Raw genomic sequence first — 20,319 nt, forward strand, 5'->3', positions numbered from 1 at the left:
CAAATATATAAAGGGTGAGTGTCATGAGGATGGAGCCAGGCTCTTCTCGATGACAACCAATAGTAGGACAAAGGGTAATGGGTTCAAACTGGAACATAGGAGGTTCCACTTAAATTTGAGAAGAAACTTCTTCACAGTGAGGGTGACAGACACTGGAACAGGCTGCCCAGGGAGGTTGTGGAGGCTCCTTCTCTGGAGGCATTCAAAACCCGCCTGGACACATTCCTCTGTAACCTCATCTAGGTGTTTCTGCTCTGGCAGGGGGATTGGACTGAATGATCTTTTGAGGTCCCTTCCAATCCCCAATGTTCTGTGATTGTGTAACTACTGGAAGTAGATAGTCAGCTATTCCAAGCTGATTACTAATGAAAGGACTACTATTCTGCAACTGTGCAGAGTATGTTTATTGTGGAGTAGATGTTGGGATTTGGAATATATATTGAAGAGACTCCATTTTCTGTTTATTTTCAGCATGGTATTTGTTGCTTGAGTCTATATTACTGTGACTCATTTGGGAAGATTCAACTTGCAACTTCTGGATTCCTAGTGCACAGCAAGGTGCCTTGAAAGTTCTCGATGGTTGATGGTAAAGCTTACTCCTTCATTTAACCCCACTGCCTTAATGAAGAGTTCATTTACAGCGCTCACTCATCCCATTCAAATGACACAAATTGCTGTCTCCCACTGCAGAATATCAACACAACTCGCTGCTGTCACTAAAACTGAGCCAAGAGAATAAAATTAATTATTAATAATTATAACATTTTTTCTATATAATTTATAATAATTATAAAATTATTTAGCATATTTTTTTTTCCACATGGTTGTAAACCACAGTGTAGTTGAGTGTTGTGGCATTATTTTGTTGTAAGGTTCGGCTGTAATTATTAGAAACTTTCCAGGTCGATATGTTCAGCATTTTAAATTTTAGATGCTAATTAAAACGCTTTTCCTATTCCATTGATTTCCTTTTTTTTTTTTTTTAACTTTTTCCATCACAGCCAAGAGGAACGCTGTTAAACCCTGTCTCTGTGCATAATGTAGAGATGAGAGCAGCTGGTCGTGTTTGAAGCAGTGTTAGCTAGAAGTGATAGAATCAGTATGGCTATGGCTACCTTTTCCTTTGATGCACTGTAAAACAATTTCAGGGTAAAATAAGTTCTGAGCAAGTAAAAAATAATGATTCCTACAGCCTGCTCCCGCTGGAGACAGAAATATATAGATTAACAGAAGAGAGGCTTTTCTGGGTGAAGTCACTCAAAAATTCAACAATTATCTCTTGTGTCCCACCAGTTAAGAAAATGGAGCTGAAAGGCTTCAATTATGATATGGAAAAAAAGAGAAAAAGATGAAAGATTAAAGGAGCTGAACACATGTTATCCCATATGGAGTCAGAAACATCTGTGTCTGATCTGTGGCTTGAGCATTGCCCATTTGCAGCTCTCTCCTGGCCAGGGCCGTGGGGATTCTAGGGCGCTTCAAATAAATAAGAGAAATTGTTATTATGTTTCTGTTTACTATGCGGATTCTGGCTGTTCGTAGTCACATTGTGATACTATTGGCTTTATTCTGTGTTGTACCACGTTGTCGATGATTTACGCTAGAAGTTTGAACCTGAGAGCCCCAGAACAGTGTTGCGTGTAGCCGTGGGAGACCCATGGCAGCCATCTAGTGCCTTGTCGGAGAGGGATTAGTTGCATCTAAACCACTTTTGTACAATTTGTTCCATAGACTAACCCAGAGAGGAACCTTCCCCCAGCTCCCACAGCCATCTACTCTAGTGTCATGCTATCTTTACTGCTAGAAAAAATTTCAAATTGCCATCATACCCCCATGAGCTCTTGTTGCATCGAGCAAGAGCACAGCTAATGGCCTCCCTTTCTGCAGCAGCCTCATATATGTAATGGGTTTTCTCAGTGTGGTAGTTTTTTTAATGCTAAGCCCCAGTTCTTTCATTCTTTCCTCAGAGGCTGATGTCTATCAGCACCACAAAACCTTGTTTCTCAAAACCTTCATACTGGGTTTGTTCCATGTCAGCGCATTGTTTCGTGGTTCGCTGTGACAACTGAACTTACCTCCTTGTGAGCTCTGAGTAGTGGCTCAAACAAGTGTGATTGGCTTGAAGTGTGAGTGAAAAATGTGTAAATCACAATTATTTTTAAAAGCGTACAAGACCATGGTCCTGAAAAAACATTGTCTACTCCAATGTTGCACAGGCTGACAGCAGCAAACAATGTAATAGATGGGTAGTATGAGGAGAGAGCTGGAACTGTGTGAGGAGTGAAGATTTCATAGGAATCGTGCTTAAAATAAGATGCTGAAACTAAGGAAATGGATGGTCTCAAGGGGTTGGTGGTGTTTTGAAATGGAGTCAACAGGTAGGCTGAATAATGTGATTTCCCCTTCCAAATCCTCAGTGGTTCTCCTATAAACATCCATCAGAAGCAGGGATTTTGACCTGGTCAGGTGTAAACCTAGGCTTTAGCTGTCAAACCTCAAACACTCTGAAGCTATGTTATCACACACATTTTTTTTCTATAAACATTGTGCTAGAGTATATAAAAAGATGCAGGCATCAATTGATTAGTATGACTCCCCATTCTACTGCTAGTATAAACTAAGCAATACAGAAAGAACTTCACTATTTCAGTATTAACAAGATCATAAAAATACATGAGGCATTCAAAGTTGCTAGTTAAGCTGAGAATTTCTGAATATGCTTTATGTAGGACTAGGCTGAAAATAGCTCATGAAAACTTTTTTCAATGGCTTTTTTTTTTCAGCAGGAGTTATGATTTGCAACCTATTATTATTTGGCCCTGGATTTGCATAGACAGCTCACATGGAAGTACACTGATATTTATTACAAACTTTGCATCAGTAACTGGGAATGAATGTAGACAAATCCAAGCTCTCAGAGTACTGCAATCTCTCTTTCCTAGTAGTGCACAGTTGCATTTATATTTCAAGGACTAGAATTGTTCCAGTGATGATTTATAGAACTTCTTTCTAACTAAAGAAAGCAAATCACTAACCTCTTCACAGACTCATAAATATTGTAATTTAAAAAATTGGTGAACTGTTGTGGAGAAGTGCTTCAGTTTGTGCAATTTAATGAAGTCATATTTAATCCAACACATGCAAGGAGATACAGTTTACTGTATTTATGGATTACTGATATTAGAATATGGAAATTTATTTTTTTTAATCTTGTAAGGCACAAAAAGTCATACTTTACATCTTCATATATTTTAAAATAAACATATATACATAAAGAACTCTGGACATGAAAATACATAGATAATTATTCCGTTAGTGTGCATATGATTTCCATTATTCTGGGAATGGATCTGGTAACAGAATTCAATTATTGCAGTGACAAGCCATTTTTGTACATATACTCTGCTTTGAATAAAATCTCTCTGCACTTGTAATTTTGGAAATCAATCAAATAGCTGCACTACAATCCCAAGAGCAAGACCCCTCTTAGGTGCACATTTCCCTGTGTGCGACTATTACTTGAGCACATTGCAGAAGACACACCTGAAAAAAAGCAGTTATCTGAAAATGTCTATTAAAAAACCAAAAAACCCAAACCAAACCCTTTTCACTACCGACATAACAACAGAAGGCATTTAAAATTCATGAGCATTCTTGATAGTATCCTGAATGTTATAAGGAATAACTGACTAGTATCTTGCTGTCTAATGTATGTTTTGCCTTCTATTTTTCATTGGGATACATCTGATGCAGAGCCATTAGTCACTATGGTGACAGAACTGTATTTGATCCACCAAATAGAAGTGAAGTCTACCCAAACTGGTATATGATCGCAGTGTCATTGTCAGTGGACTGCCACACCTGAAGGTAAGCAAACTTTTGACCTTATCCTTTTTTTTTTTTTTCCAAATATTGATTCGTCCTTAAGCTGGACGTGTTTGTGGATGTGTATGATATGTGTTAAATCTAATGTGCTGAGGATGCACCTTAGGTCAGAGGGTCAGCTGGCAGAGCCTGGCTGGTCAGAGCTTGGCATTTAGCTGTGATTTCTGCTTCTCACATCCACTTCACAGATTGAGAAGCTGTTGGAAACATCAGCAAAGTGCAGTGAGGTAGAGCAGTGCTGCTGATCCGTGGTAGAAGCTTCGTGTCCCCTAAAGCTGTCCTGCAGGTGAGAGGGGAGCTGGCTCCTTCCAGGGCAGAGGCAGCTGGAGGAAAAGGGACTCTTCCAGCCTCAACACCTTCACAGACCTTTATAACAATTGTTCTTGTGCTGCTTCCTCCTTGTTCTTCTATAGCCCTCAGGTAAATCCAGCTGACAATAACATAGACTATGAAAGGAGTTGTGATGATGTTATTTGATGAGGGTATTAAACAAATAAAATTCAAGGTTATATTTTGGTTTTATAACAGAAGAGAATCTGATATCCCATGTGTCTGAAGCTTAGAGAGAGGCAAGGGCTGGAGTTCTTTTGCTATAAAAGACATAGGTACAAATGAAGAGACCATTAAAAATACAGTATGAATCAACTCTTGAAATTCATAAATATGAAGCACAAATGGTCATAGAGCAGATTATACCTTTTATGATGTGTCTTCTCAGTATGTTGTAAGGTTTTTGTCCTTTAAGTAACTTTCTTCTCAGTAAATAGCAAGGTTTTGTCCTGTAAGTAACCGTTAAAGGACTAAACCAAGCACTTCTGCCAGGCAGAGGGGCTGGATCTCAGATCTGCTGCCAGCAGTGACCATGCATAGGAACTTGGTCCAACCCAATCAGTTGTAAGGAGAGCAGATCGTGTATGTATGTAGGTCAGATGAAATATTACGTATAAAAGCCTAGGGCAAATCTGTTTATTGTATTAATTCCTATAGAGCAGTTTCTCAAAGTACAAAGCAAATTGTAGAGGTGGTTTTAATTTTACTCTTTTTAGGTAGTAGTAGTATTCTGGTCAGCTCCATAATAAATCTACAGGACCACAGAGTTAATATCTGCTGTTTGAGGAACAAGGACCCAGTCCTGCAAGTTTTTCACCTTCTGACTAGCCCTCATTTACCTTGGTAATCAATCACTTTCCCAGTGCTGCAAGCACTTATATGAATATTCAATGCAGTGTTAAAGTTTTGGGTTAAATCCTGACCTGAGGTGGAAGGGAAAAGTAAAATGTCAATTAGCTGCCTTCAGGATAATGCCCACCATTACCTACATCAGATTCCATCTACAATATTTAATGGTAGAACCTCTCCAGGAACTGTAGCCTGGAACTGCAGAGCTGTATGGCTTTTAGAATTGGCTATTTTGTCAGTTTTGTTTCGATCATGAAGTAGGTGCAACCTAAAAGACGTTTTCATCTGGGGCTGGAAAGAATTTTCTACCGTTGGCCTGGTGGGGCTGTTCATAGTATAATTGATCAAAAGTGGACATCAAATAGGCATCCATGATCTAATATTGTGTATTGAAGAAAGTATTGTCAACATCTTTTATTTAAAAGAAAATGTCTTTGCCTTCAAAATGATATTTTTGAAGTAGTCTTGAGTAGCTTAATGACATTGAAAGCATGTATGACATGTTACAATTTTCTGTCACTTCTAAATTTAAAAAATAAAATGTCTTAGAGCTGTGAATGATTTTGCATTCCAGAACGATCATCTCTTCAGCACCATCTACATCACGCGTGCCAACATCACCCACTCCATTTGAACTGCATTTCTTCAAACCATTTGTTTGGACCACGAGGCTGACCCCATTTAGCAATATAGTTTGAGAATATATAAAAACCCCTATTTATTAGGATTTTAAAATTTTAAATAATCCAAGCCAGGTGTCCTAGTTCATAGAAAATACAGAAGCTTGCCAGACATGCTTATTCTCCTCCTACTATTGCTGAATTGTTACCATTTTTTCCTGTCTTAATAAAACTCATTTCTAATGCTTGTTAGCCAAGGCTGTGAGCAATCAGAAAAGGCTGAAACTTGTACCATATAATAGCTTTGCAAAATGGAGTTAACAAAACATACATAGCAAAGCTCTTAAAAGAGCAAAGAAAGCTCAGCACATGATTTCCCAATGATTATCACGAGGTATAATGTTCCAATTTCCATCTGAAATGCTCCCTTGTATGGAGAAAACTTTTTTTCCCCACCAATTGTGAGACTTAGAGTCTGATTTATTTATTGATTGGGTAGTACTGGAATTTCCCCACTTCTGTTTTATTCTGGGTCAGCTCACAGTACTCACTGACACCTGTAAAAATTATGACAGTGTGTCTGAGCAATAATCCACATAGAGTGTCATCTTGTCTCCATAAATTACCTGTACATCTCAGAAGAAGGTGAAATAATGATCTAATGACCAGTTATAGGCTACTCAGCTCCTCAGAGAAATTTCTTATCTCCTATTGGCTGTAGCTTTTCCCTTTTTTATTTCTCTTGCCTAATTTAAATTTTAATATCATAAATTTAAATATCTTATCCTATAAAAAATTCATTAATTCTTATTTTTTGCCAACGAATTCTGCAGCTTTAGTTATGCATTTTAAAATTTTTCTATTAGTTTTAGATTTATTTTTAATTGCTCATTGACTAGGTCCTGAGTCATGTACTGTAAAAACAGGCACCCCTTTGTCTTGCATTCTGTTTTCCTCAGACATATTTCTTCTGAACATTTTTTAACTCTTATTTTCCATTGGAAAACTTCAAATAATTATCACCTGCATCCTTCTATGACCCTTTTAAGAGAGGGGGACTAGATTGTAATGTTACATTTTTATTGTAATGGCCTTAGCGATCCCTTTGGCCCTTAGCTTTCTTTGATTACAGTTGCAAAGCGAGTGGTGCTTTCATCATTATCTCAGAGTGATGCCTGAGAAACCTTCCTATATGTTTTATACTCATTAAATCAACCGCAGCAGTGTCTGAACCACTTGGATGATTTCTCAAACACAGATTTCATCTGTCGGTAGCTGCTCGGTCACAAACTCAGAGTCTCTTCTACCTTCCTTGAGGTTGCAGTGTTCATGCCCTCTCTAAATTCTACAAAAAGAAAAAAGTTTAATAGTGAATAATGTCTGTCTGCAAGAGGGCCGTAGGTTGCACAGTGTCATCCTTTCATCTGTCTTAGACCTGACCTCCCTTTCTGCCTTTTAATACCCTTCCACTTCTCAGTTGATGAAAATGTTGTTTCTAAGGACATGCTGGCAGGTCTCATCCTGGAGCCTGGGAGGCAAAGCACAGCCCGTGGTGGTGAAAAGTGGGGATCAAGGAGGGAAAGGAAGGGAGGGGGTGGCAATGAGGCCTCCCTACCAAAAAGCTGAGAGCTTCTGGTGTGCAAAATACATCTGAGTTTCACTAGAAACTGGGAGAGTATATTTGGCTTAGTCCTGATGAGATGTTGATGCATCTGCTTCTTGGGGGACTTCAATACAGATTGGTTCTCTAGTTGGATAAAGAGAGTTTTTATGTTTTCCTCTTATGCCTCAAAAGAAAACCCAAAAGTTACAATTAAGGATAATGTTTCTATTAATAAATTCTGCTTGAAGGCTATTTGACAAAAGAAAATTGGTTCTCTTACTACATGTTGGCAACTATTTTAGCATCAATGTCCAGAACTGGAGCTATCTCGAGAAGGATTTCCTTCAGCTTTGGGTCAAGGTGATTCCTGTGCTGTGTAACAAGCACGTGAAAAGCTCTTGTTGACTGTTAGTTATCCAGATCACCAGTCTATAACAGCTCAGGGAGTGAATCAATTAGGAAGATAAAGCTTCAGTCAGTCAGTCAGTGACAGAATATAAATTGTCTAACCGTGGTTTATTCCTGTGTTGTGTTAAAGCAGTATATAATTTCTTGTATTAGCTATTTACCTCACATTTGTTTAACAAAATATAGTTCCACAGAATTTAGAAAACCTGCATTCTTCTTCATTGAAGAAAGTAAATTATAGATATACTATCTATATTAAAAGTTATGTATTTTAATATATAATACATGCACACACATAAATATATATTTTATTTATATACAAACATATATTAACATAGTAGTCTCCACCTAGGAATTTAGAAAATCGGAAGAAGAAAAATCTAAGGCGGGCCAAAAGGAGACAGCCTTTCTAGACTGCTTTCCCAAGCCAAAGATCACACAAGCTTTAGCTAAGTTTGTTAATACAAGTATCTGAGCACCACCATAGTCTAGTTTACAACTTGGTGTAATGTCCAAATGGCCCAATTTCTTTTATGACCAACAATTAATGTAGCTGATCTTTTTCCATGGGATATCATAGAAGTCTCTCTATATATACACATGCATATATATATAGTCTGTAGAGTTTAATTCAAAGGGATGAAACCATTTGAAATTTGGATTTGATTGCCTCTTGAACTCATCTTTGACAATGTCAGCCTCTAGAGAAAATGGTATTTATCATTTTTATAAACTTTGGCATGTTTGTTTCTCTTAAGTAACTATTGTTTTCCTGTTTTCAAATCTGAACTGTAAAAATATTTATATAATTGGGTGGAATAAGTCAGAAACAAAAGGTGGAACAAATGTAAAGAGGTGAGCATTGCGTTTAGCTTGACTGATTTTTTTAACTGAGAGAAACAACAGAAAATGAAAGAAAAATCAATGTCTCTGCGTAGGCAGCCTACATAGCAGCAGACAAGTTATTTGCTACCCTTAGAAGATCATGCTCTTAATGTATTGTGTTTCAGGGGTCTGACAGATTTATAATTTGCTTTTTACCTTTTGGGAATTATATTAAGACAATCAGCAACTCCAGCAGTCTCATGCTTGGTACTCTGGCATATGAACCAGAATAACAGTGCTCCCACTTAAATTAAAAAACCCAACAGACCACCAACTGACCCACCTCTTGCCCCCAAACTCAGAAGGAAAGCATCAGGTCAGTGCTTCTGCAGCATCTGAATAATTATATTGTTTTCCCAGACTGAGAAATCAAGTAATTAGTTTAGTGCCTAAAGAAGATAAAAATATGCAGGGTTTCCTAAGCTCAGAACTCCTTTATACTTACCATGCCTTCCTTGGGTACCTTTGGATATTTGAAACCATTGGAGGAAACTTCTGTTGACTTCACTAATCACTGGATGAAAGTCTCCTGGAAGCTTTTCTTCTATGCTTTTTTAAAATCTAAACCCGAGGTTTAAAATAATATAACTGTAGTGCAGCTTTAGCAGGAACATCTCAAGAAGCAGCCTGATCACCCACTGCCTTTGTTTCTCCCAGGTCACAGCACAAGCGAGATTAATGCAGTTTAGTTTACAAGGAAAAGGGTGGTAGTGACTCGGGTTATCCATGATTGTTTACTGAGCCGTGATAACTTGATTAGGAACCCAAGCACCAAGTTTTTGCCATGAAATTCACCTTTTCGCAGGGCTCACTCACAAATAATATCACTCACAGAGAGAATTAAGTATGCACCCAAACCTGATGTTTTTCACAGATTGAATATTTGCATTAACAAACCTGCTTCATAATTTGAGTCTATATAGTTCAGGTTTTTAGACTGTATTTGAACTCTGTTTTCTGGAGTCCGGTTGAAAGGAAAAGACCGCAGGCATCTCCTAAGGATGCTTTACACACGTTTGTTCTTCATGCTGTTTGAGATGATGGGAGCTTTAATAGTTTATATCATGATTTCTGTATAGAAAAGCATATAAAAATAGTCAAAGGGAAAAAAGCAAATTTCAGAGACTGTTTTTCCCTTCATTTTACTCTGAAGGTGAAAATTGTCCCATATGGCTGAACTACTCATCTCTTCCCCCACTAGAAAGTGGATTTTTGTGGAATGAAAATTGGCTTCAGAACCTGAAGTATGAAATTCAATTTTTTAATACATATTTCAGATCTTGGGTTTTGCATATATTTGTAGCAGAAATAGTCATTTGACTGAATTTCTCATCAGAAAGTGGAGCTTTAGCAACTCAAGTCATCCATTACAAATGACAACTTTCTAAAAAAAAGCCTCACCAGATTCAATAATTCTTGTACACAGTGATTACTACTACTAGTTTGGCTGTCACCGATGTCTGTATTTTTAATTCTAAAGCCCAATATGAAACAATAAAGCCCAATATGAAACAATGAAGTTTGGAATCTGATTTGAGAAGCAAAATGTAAATAATGCTCAAAAAATATACAGTTTCAGGGATTATTTTTTTCCTCATAAATCTCAACCACCCAACTGTAGAGTCCAAAATGACTCAGATCATCCAGACATGGGACTGCACAATCTTGTACTGGGACATACAAAAACCCAGGGAATTGTACAATGAAACTTGCGCAGATGTAGAGATTCAGATTTACTCAGAACAAAACCTACATAATTTTAGTTTAATTCCAAAGGTTTATTTTGCCATCACTGTGCACAGACATAACTTATCACACACACACAACCCACTTGCAGTACTCGTACAAACACTGTCTAGCACTACCTCATCCCCGTGTCACAGACAGGTAAAGAGAATGTGGTACCACACAATACTCACTGACAAACACATGGGCTGCAGACAATTTGATATGTTCAACATGAAAAGAACCACAAATGATAAATTGCTGATATTTTCCATTTTGTCCTCTCATTGCTGGAGAAGCAATAGCAGCATAACAATGGAAAAAAAAATACAGGACAACTTCACAATAACGCAAAACTCTCATTGGGGTCAGAGATGAGAAAGCCAATGCAGTACCGGCACATGTGAAGTTTCCTCAGAAACTTCCACGACCCAAAGCAGAGGAGGCTGCAGCCACCTTCCCCGGCCAGCGAGCAGCGCACCTGCACACACATACACATCTGGAGACTGGAACTGCTTTTAACCTGAACCATGAGCAAACTGCTGGTGGGACGAGCAGCCGCTGTCCCATGGTGTACCCGCTCTGCAGCAGCATTTTGCAGCCGCACCGAGAGCGCGTATGTGGAGTGTGCCTGGCTCAGGTACGGCAAGGGATGGGCAAATGGGACTGTGGAAGAGAAAAACACAACCCCCTGCTGTTAAATCTGTACAAGCCCCTGAGCTGTGACAAGAAACTCTATTGAACCATCTCTGTACCAACACATGCAGAGCTGAGCTCCAAATGCAATTGTAAGTAACTAAGATGATTTCTATCTTGTTGCACAAGTCCAATACAACTGCTGTGTCTGGCCAACATAATGTTTTATTGAAGTTACCTAATGGCAACGTTATCAACTTGTAATGCCTGTAATGTACATTAATGAACAGCACTAAGTGCTAAATAATAGTAACAGTAATAATAATAATGGATTACAATCTTGTGACCTTGACTCAAATCAGATCATACCGTACCATGTTAGTAGCCCTAACTGCAAGGTAAAGTAATTCTCAGTCTGAACAAGGGAATCTGAACTTGCCAGTCTTGGCCTGCAGGCAGAATAGGAAGAATTTCTTCCTGAAACTGCCTGGAGGGGTGGCATTCAAGATAATTTTTTACATAGCCATTCACTTAACAAGCCTCATGTAACACATGGAATAGGCAACTAAGGCCACTGAAAGATGACATATTCATTTGCTATATATATAATTTTGTAAGCGCTTATTAGAAAACATTTTTCAGTTTGCTCTGTAGTATTTGATTGACTTCTATATACAATTATTAGTTGGTATAATCCTGATTCACTCTACTTCTTAACATTAGCACCAATATTGTAAATCTGATTGTGCATTCTTAACTTTCTTGTTCAAATTTATTTTCATTTTCTTACTTGCTGCTGTACCTCTATCCCAGTAAAATAGCATAAATTCTGGCATAAAGGCTCAGATTAAGATTTATTGTATTATCCAGTAGTGAAATTGCCCTGTTAGGTCAGCTTAAAATGTGTGCAGTAAATAGGCCACATATAAATAAATCACAGTATAAAACCATATACATCATTTAGTAGTACTATTTGAACATTAAGATTTTTTACTTCAATCTACAGTGTAAAACAAAACAATAAATAGCTTGTCACTTGGGGGAAGCTGAAAAAAAACCCCAAGTATTGGAAAGCAATTCTCCATTGTGTATATGGATGTACATATTCATATATATTTCGATATTTGGAACATATATATGAACACATATATATGTGTGTATATATATATATATAATTTTTTCCAAAATAGCCCCAAATTTTTGAACCTCTGGATTAGTAAATATAACTTGTGGAAGCAGCTGACTATAACTAAATGCTTCACTTGCTTCTTGTGCCTTACTCCTAACTGAGAGTAGCTCTAAGACTCAAGTGACTTTTCATGTAAAACAGCTGACAATTTAATTTAAAAGTGCTCATTAGCCCTCCAGCATCCAGGTAATTAGAAGAGTCAAGACGAGCTACTATCAAAATCACAAACTAGAAAGATGATATTTTTAAAAAAATCCCAAATGGAAGGGAATGGATCATCTAACCCCCGACAGCCTGCTGAGTCTTGCCATCACAAAAAGAAGTGGACTCTGAAGACAGTTCTACAAAGCATTAAATAGATTAGAAACTTACTAACGTGACCTAGGTCTGGAGCTTCAGAATCTAATGCCCAAATGAAAATTAGCGTTTAAATAAGAAGTAGGCACCCAAATTCCTTTGGAGAGAGCCGAGCATTAAGAAATGGCACTTACTGGCTCTCAAGGAAATTTTGACTCCTAAGACTTGTTTTCAAAGGAGCTTGAAAAGAAAAAACAAAACACTAAAACCAAGAAAACCCCTCCAAAATCCCAACCCTTGGGAAATTTGGTGCTTGATTATTTTTTTTAATGCTACATCCTGCACATACCATCAGAATTTTTTCACTTCACCATGATGTTTAGTTTCCTCTTCATATTAAAGCTTCTATAGCTATTAAAAAAAAAAAAAAATTATATCCACAAAAATGCACTGCCTGCAAACGCAGAAACTAGAGGCAACTCTATTACTAGTTGGTCAGGATTTCCAAGAAAGACCCATCAGGACCCAGAGCTCCCCATTTGTGGGAAGGTGGGAGACGTTCAGACAAAGGAACTGAAAGTCAAAATAGCAGGAAAAGGAATGGGAGGCCAGGGGAGTGTGACAAGTCTTCTTTCAAGTCCTCAGTTCTCACATGCAACTTGAATGACACACTGGGAAATGTAGAGTCATGAGCCAGTATCATTTCAGGTTCACCTACATCAATTCTTAGCAGACCAGGATCTCTTCCTTTTCCCTGCCACCACCTCTTCTTCTTCCTCTTCCTCACACCTATTTCACAGGTGCTGAAGAAAATTCCGGCTCTTATTAATTTAATCAGCTGCTGCTACTCATTTCCTCAACCATCACCCCAGCTGCTAACAAATTCACCTGTACTCACTTAAAACATATTTCAGGGGGAGGCAGTTCATGCAGTCACATAAAAACCACAACTTGCGCATTGCTACAAACATACCAAATGAAAAGAGCATGTGTTCCCCCGTCCCCCAGAAGAGCATCCTGCGTTTACACAACCCCTTTTTTGGTTTCCCCATTGTCCACTGAAGAAGTGAAGTTTGATTCTTGTTCTGCACTCGACTTCCTCTCTCCTGGGTAGTGGTTAATTTCTTGCATCTCTAAAGATACTTTATTCCTTTTGGCAAATGCCTGGCTGATCTCATTAAATGTCTTATTTTTTGTTTCAGGAAGGACAAAAAACAGGTAGGTAGCTCCTGCAAAGCAGATGGCAGCAAACACTAGGAAGCAGTAGGTCTGTAAACCACCCTGCAAATAGAAAACAAGGGAGAAGGTCATTATAAAAGGGACAAAAGTCAGAATGAAAGCAACATCAGGAATGATTTGAAAGAAAAAATGGTTTGAAAGAAATGGAACATTTTTTAACTAAGTACAGTAAGTACTGGCATACATTGCTTAGAAGTTCATAAAAATGCATGCATCTTTCGTTCTTTCAACACTGCCTGTGGTCCTCCGATGGAAAAGCAGGTTGCTGGCAGAGATGCGCAGATCTGCAATCCGGGCCACGCTGGGAGACACCAGACTGAGCCCAGGCACCGCGGGTGTGCGGGGCAGGCAGGAGCACATAGCAACGGGCACAGCTCAGCCGAGCCCTGCGCAGCCACGGTATTTCTGGAGATGAGGCAGATGTTTCTCTGGTTCATTCTGCACACTGCCTCCTAATTTCTTGGTACAAAACATGAGGCACGCTTTTGCAGTACTGTGCACGTGTACACAACACATGGGAAACCTGCCATAGCCAGGGGGATCTGCATCATGGTAGATGCAAGCCTTGAGATTTGCAAAGTAAACAAGGAAAAAAAAAAACCCAAATGGCAGACATATCATTTCTAAGGTTATGGGAGCTTACAGCAGGAAAAGAATCCATAAAATACACTGCTTACATGCTAGAGGCTAGTGTTGACTGAAAATGAAGTACAGGCCACATCTGAATGTTTTGGATTTTGCTTTACTGCAAAAATATAGACACTAATTGAAGCTAAATTAACCCAAAAGTGGCATCTCCATCTTCAAAAATAAGGCAATCTTGCTGTGGTGCCTTGTGTGAGGTGATGAGCAGCGAATACGAGGAGAACCAGACCTCTCGCATGTCATCCCAGGTGTTGCTATATGCAGAAGTTACCCCAGGGAAAATCACTCAGGACAAAAGCAGCAGATGTGGCTTCCTATATATACATATTATAATTGCCATTAAATTTATGTATCTGAAACAATTAAGACAGTACTAGACAATGGTGTAACCCTGACTTTCCACATTTTTCTAAGACCCTCCCATCGTTGTTAGTTATAACAGTCTGACACTGCAGGCTGCTAAGCTCCCTTCTTCGGGGTCGCAGGGTGTACAATATTCCTAGGAATATTTTTGTTTCACTTGCTCAGGATACATCATATATGTCACAGAAGAAGAACATAAACTCATGTGGAATAAGGAAAAAAAAAAAAAAAAAGGGAGAAAAAAAAAAACCTCTTTTTTTTTTTTTCTGCAGCTGTTTTTTAATACCATGTCTGATTGCCAGCCTCCCTAGTCACAATGTTTTCCGTGGATAATTCACTACCTAGTTCAGCCCTTCAACTCCTGTCTGTAACTCGAAAAGCCAGAAAGTGCATCCTCTGAAATATTGACTATGGACTCGAGATCATCAGTTCTTTTTTTCTTAAATAAATCCCAGAAACATGAACTCCTGAGCAACCTGACAATCACAACCAAAAAGCACAAGTGATGAGGGGGAAAAATATTCCGGCAGGGAAACAGATATGACTTTCAAGCTTAAACAGAGGCAGAAGCAAATGGATTTAGTAGAAGGGAAAAATAACTTCACGGTACTTCATAAATCATCCTGTCATGTTAAGAATTCAAATTTTGAATCTGGATCTTCTGCGTTTGGATTTTTTTTCAGCCGAATGGTAAAGCTCCAATCTCGAACAATTTTTTCCCTTTTCAAAATCTTCATTTAACTAGATCTTCTCTGAGATGAAAACAAGCCATTAATGCCTAGTAGGAATAAGCCTGGCAATCAGATGCCGCAAGGTACCTGTGTGTCATGGTGATGCAGCCACAAGTTTGTCCACCTTTCTCATTCCTGCTCATTTCTTTGTTGGCCATGACCTAAATTAGTGCTTATTATCTTCTTTGATTGTCTCCTTAAACCTTGTCTTATTAAATTGAACACTCTCATGAGTGCATATTTTATTTGCAATTATTTTACTTAATATATTTACATTTCTTGGTAATAAACTTGCTCTCCTTAATTTCTGCAGATCCCTTTAGAGGTGGCCCCCAAGGAACTCCAACTCAAGTTCCACAGAGAATGAGCTAAAAACTAAATTTTGTTATAAATCTTACAAATTAGGTCTGTGGGAAGAGATCAAGACTTCGCACTCCTTGTGTTCAGCAGGATTGGCACAACAGGGCCCTAATTCCCCGACAGCAACGCTGCAGGGCGATCACAAAATGCCCTTTCCTCAGCAGCTACTCTTCAGTCATAATATTTCCTTAAAGCTGGTTATTATTTTACACACACAGGAAAGACAAACACTCATATCCTTAAGTCTTTTGTAACTTATTCAGAGTCCATCTCATATCACCCAAACCTGGTTTTGGCATGAAAGAATGTCATGTGTGAATTGATTTACTTGCTACAAGCATGAAACCTTCTACCTCCACCACACATCAATAAAAGATTTAGGACAGTAGTACAGGATAAAGCAGAAGGAAAATGTTAAATCCCAAATCCTAACTCAATAGAAACCTTTAGTGGGACACGGGTGAGATACAGTTCAGCATAGATTTTTAATTCATTTTTATAACTTTATGATGTATTCTGAACTGCCTGGTGTCAGAAGGAAGATGTGAGGGGTGGAACAATTAATAGATTGACCGCAGCATATCTGATGAGCCCATCAAGGGATTCAGAAGGTAGGATAACATGTTGGGAAAAGGGTAAATGCTGACTTACAGAATGATAACTACTACAGAAAAGGTATTGACAGACAGTTTTGACAGGAAAATGGATCTGTTTCTTTGTTCCATGAAATTATTATACTTTATTTCATTTATACTAGATTATATATTATTTATATTATGCCTATGCATCCTGTTATCTCTCATTTACTCCTTGACATCTCCAAATTCATAGTCTCTCTGTTGTTTTACTCTTTTCAACTTGCTAGAGGCAAGACATCTATAGAGACTGTGCAGTTGCCACTCTAGAACTACAATTACCAGAGTTTTGCTTATCTTGGGGCTGTGGTGAGAGTAAAAAACTGAGGAGGAACTTAATTTAAAGTCTTTGTTGGCAAAACATAGAAAATCTGCAACTCTGTGTATTTGGTCCAATGGACATGGTCTCAAGATCCTTTACTTACATGTGCATCCTCAATGATATGAGAATAATGACAACATGCATGATAAAATTTGAAAAGGTAAACATTTTTCTATACTTTGTGACATTATTTCACTAAATACATGGGCTAGAAGCCTCAGCGTTCATAAACTGAATACTTGTATCCACCTGAAGAGTATTTTGACTCAATAAAAAATACCATAATCAAACAGCTGGAGGAGAGAGTTAAAAGAGGAAAGGAAAGGCGACGGAAGAAGAAAAAGAGAGCCAATTCTGAATTGAAATTCTAACTAAATACAGAATAAATGCAAGGAAAAGTATGCAGTTTCTGTTACTTCTCATCTTTCCCACGTAAGGACGGGTTACTTCCTCACACTCAGCTCATAGCAGCAGCAGCAACTCTGGCTATGCAGGAGGCACCGAGCCAGCCCCATCCATATACTCCTGCCACATCCATACTGCCCTGCCACACCCATATACCCCTGCCACATCCATACTGCCCTGCCACATCCATGCCCCCCTGCCACATCCATGCCCCCCTGCCACATTCACTCAGGCAAGTCTCTTCAGATTGTCTCCATGTATTGTTTGGGTTCATAACAAGCTGTCACCTTCACCAGGGTGCTGCTTCTCCTCTAACACTAGACAGGCTTGCCAGAGCTAGGAACACTTCAGCAATACTTGAAGCCAGGCTTTTACATACAAGGTTAGAAACCAAAAGGTTAGAATGAAGACAGAACAAAGCACTTCCCCTAACTTTTCTTCTGTGTGCCCTCCCGCCTGCACATCCAAGTTTCAAAGTTGCCCAAAGTTTCAGGTGGTTTCCTCTGTCTCTTAATAGGCTCATAAATATTAATTCAGAGTCTAGGTCAGATACACACTTTGATGCAATCTCCCAAGGAAAGCACCTTGGGTATTGTGTCCAGTTCTGGGCCCCTCAGTTCCAGAAGGACAGGGAACTGCTGGAGAGAGTCCAGTGCAGGGCAACAAAGATGATGAAGGGAGTGGAGCATCTCCCTTATGAGGAAAGGCTGAGGGACCTGGGGCTCTTTAGTTTGGAGAAGAGGAGACTGACGGGTGACCTTGTTGATGTTTATATAAAGGGTGAGTGTCACGAGGATGGAGCCAGGCTCTTCTCGGTGACAACCAATGGTAGGATAAGGGGTAATGGGTATAAACTGGAACACAAGAGGTTCCACTTAAATTTGAGAAGAAACTTCTTCATGGTAAGGGACACTGGACACTGGAACAGGCTGCCCAGGGGGGTTGTGGAGTCTCCTACTCTGGAGACATTCAAAACCCACCTGGACACACTCCTGTGTAACCACATCTGGGTGTTCCTGCTCCGGCAGGGGGACTGGACTGGATGATCTTTTGAGGTCCCTTCCAATCCCTAACATTCTGTGATTCTGTGATACCTAGAACCTTTTCCTAGTTAGTCAGCAGGCTAATAAAGCCTCTCCAAAGCAGGATTCACACTGGACTTTTCAAGGCTAGTAGGGGCTATTGCTGTACAAGACATTTAGAAGTATAAACTTTTGAACTCATCACCTTCTATTTTCATACCAGCTTTCTAAGGAGGCTATTTAAAACACAGCATTTCTGAAAATGTCCTGCCAACTGATTCTTGAATTACTCATTTTTATGTTCTCTTCATTTTTCCGCAGCTGATCAAGGCTCTTTATTTGTTAAAGAAAAAAGAGAACCAGGAAATGAATCACCTAAGCCACACACACAGTTATCAAAAAAAAAAAAAAAAAAAAAAATCAAAGTTGAAGGACTCAGCAGTTCCCCCAAATCAGATCCCAGGTGTGGCAAGCAATCAAACCTGACTTTGATGATGAGATGTAGCTGCATAAGTGAGGTGTATGAATAACTATGTGCAGCTCAGACATATTTTCTTCAGCAAAGAGGCTAACAAACACATTCCCAGCTTGTGCTGGGCTGCTGTAGTCATAAGAATGTACAAGCATTTCCTCCATCTACCTTTAAATAAAATGGTAAAGAATATTTAATTTTTACCGTTATGAACAGACTTAAATTTCCCAGAATTAATGAGCAAAATAGCTCATTTTTTCAGGCTAAAAGGTAAACTGAAACAAATGAAACCCCTGGAACTGAAATGATCAGATCTCTGGGTTTGATTAATAAAAAAATTAACAATTTGCCACTTTCAAAGTCTGCTAGCTGAGAACAGTCTTCCTGCTAATAGCTTACATGCTGTGAACACTGAAGTCTGGAAAAATATAAAAGTATTTGAGCAAAACATCATCATGTGCTGTTTCTCGATGGCTGCTTACTGACTTAACTCATTCTGTAGCAAGATTAAATTCTAAGAAGAACTGTGATACTGAAAACAGGAAAATAGACATTCTAGGGTAGATACAGCAAAAATAAATGAGCAAATGAACAAATTCTGAAACTGATTTAACAAGCTTAACAAATTAATATTTTTTAAAAAGAACTTTTATCTCTTCCCAGAAAATGACAAAATGTGACTGAATTCTCAATTTGCAATGTCACAGCCCTTTCGGCACTGGCAATGGGGCGCTTGGATTTGGAAGTTGCCATAAAGATTAGAGTTGTGAGATGGAGGTCAAACTGGATTTTGAAGTGACGAGGTCAAATGATAATGGTTAAATGTCTTACTAAAGGGATCGACAGCAAAACAGTTTTTCATGTAGACATCTGACTTTAGTTACTTTGCTTCAAATTAATATAACCCACTGAAACAAATGGATAAAAGAGTTTGTGTCCTTTACCCCTTGTCCTTCTTCAGTTTCAGACATAATTTAAGGTTCTACTGAATGTGCAGGACAATGAAGAAGGACAGAGCACTAAAATATAATGTATGAAACATATTTCTTAATTTAAAAATAGGGATATTTTCAGACATAAATTGCAATTTCAACCTCAACCCTCACACATTCACTACCTCCTCATAAAAAAGTTAACAGATCCTTGTATTCCATACTTCAAGTGTGTTGCTTCTAACTGAGAGCATTTTTTTCGTATCTAACCTTCTGACAGCCTACATTTCATTTTCTCATCTTTAAGGGGAACTTCAGCCTTTTCCCTTAATACAGGTACATTGTAGTTACCTTAAGTATCAGATGTGTTTGTAACAGCTTAAAATAGCTTGGCTGAGGGAATCTATGTATAGGCTTCTGTGCACACCTCTGCTATTGAAATTTTTGTACTACATAACAGAAAAAGTCAAGGGGCATTATTACACTGTAAGGAAAAAAAAAAAAAAGGAAAACCAAAAGACAATCTTGTTCAATAAATGAATCCTGATGCATGAGATGGAAAATCTCGAGTGTAAAAATAAGGAAGGAACAGGGCAGAAATGCAGGAGAACCTCCAGTAACAAGTATAATGGTTCAACATATTACTTCACAGGCAGAAATAAATTAGTTTCTGAAAGAGAGAAAATAAACACACATCTAGGTCTTGGCATCATACTAGTAAGCAACCTGAACTAAGACTACAGGCCTTGTAGCACCTGTATCCCAT

The 20,319-nt window shown here is 38.5% G+C and overlaps 1 protein-coding gene across 3 annotated transcripts in view; it reads right to left on the minus strand.

Moving 5' to 3' along the window:
* Positions 1-20,319, minus strand: part of SLC2A9 (solute carrier family 2 member 9) — a 146,586-nt gene that overhangs the window by 33,022 nt on the left and 93,245 nt on the right. For 2 of the 3 annotated variants that reach the window (XM_071808575.1, XM_065837793.2), the window contains one exon: positions 10,338-13,708. The exons of the other annotated variant lie outside the window; for it this stretch is intronic. In XM_071808575.1, coding sequence (XP_071664676.1) covers positions 13,451-13,708 — 258 coding nt within the window. In that variant the 3' untranslated portion in view covers positions 10,338-13,450. Of the gene's footprint in view, positions 1-10,337; positions 13,709-20,319 lie in introns of those variants that run through there. 3 annotated transcript variants of the gene reach the window in all.

Source organism: Patagioenas fasciata, chromosome 4, assembly GCF_037038585.1.
Source record: "Patagioenas fasciata isolate bPatFas1 chromosome 4, bPatFas1.hap1, whole genome shotgun sequence".
NCBI lineage: Eukaryota > Metazoa > Chordata > Aves > Columbiformes > Columbidae > Patagioenas > Patagioenas fasciata.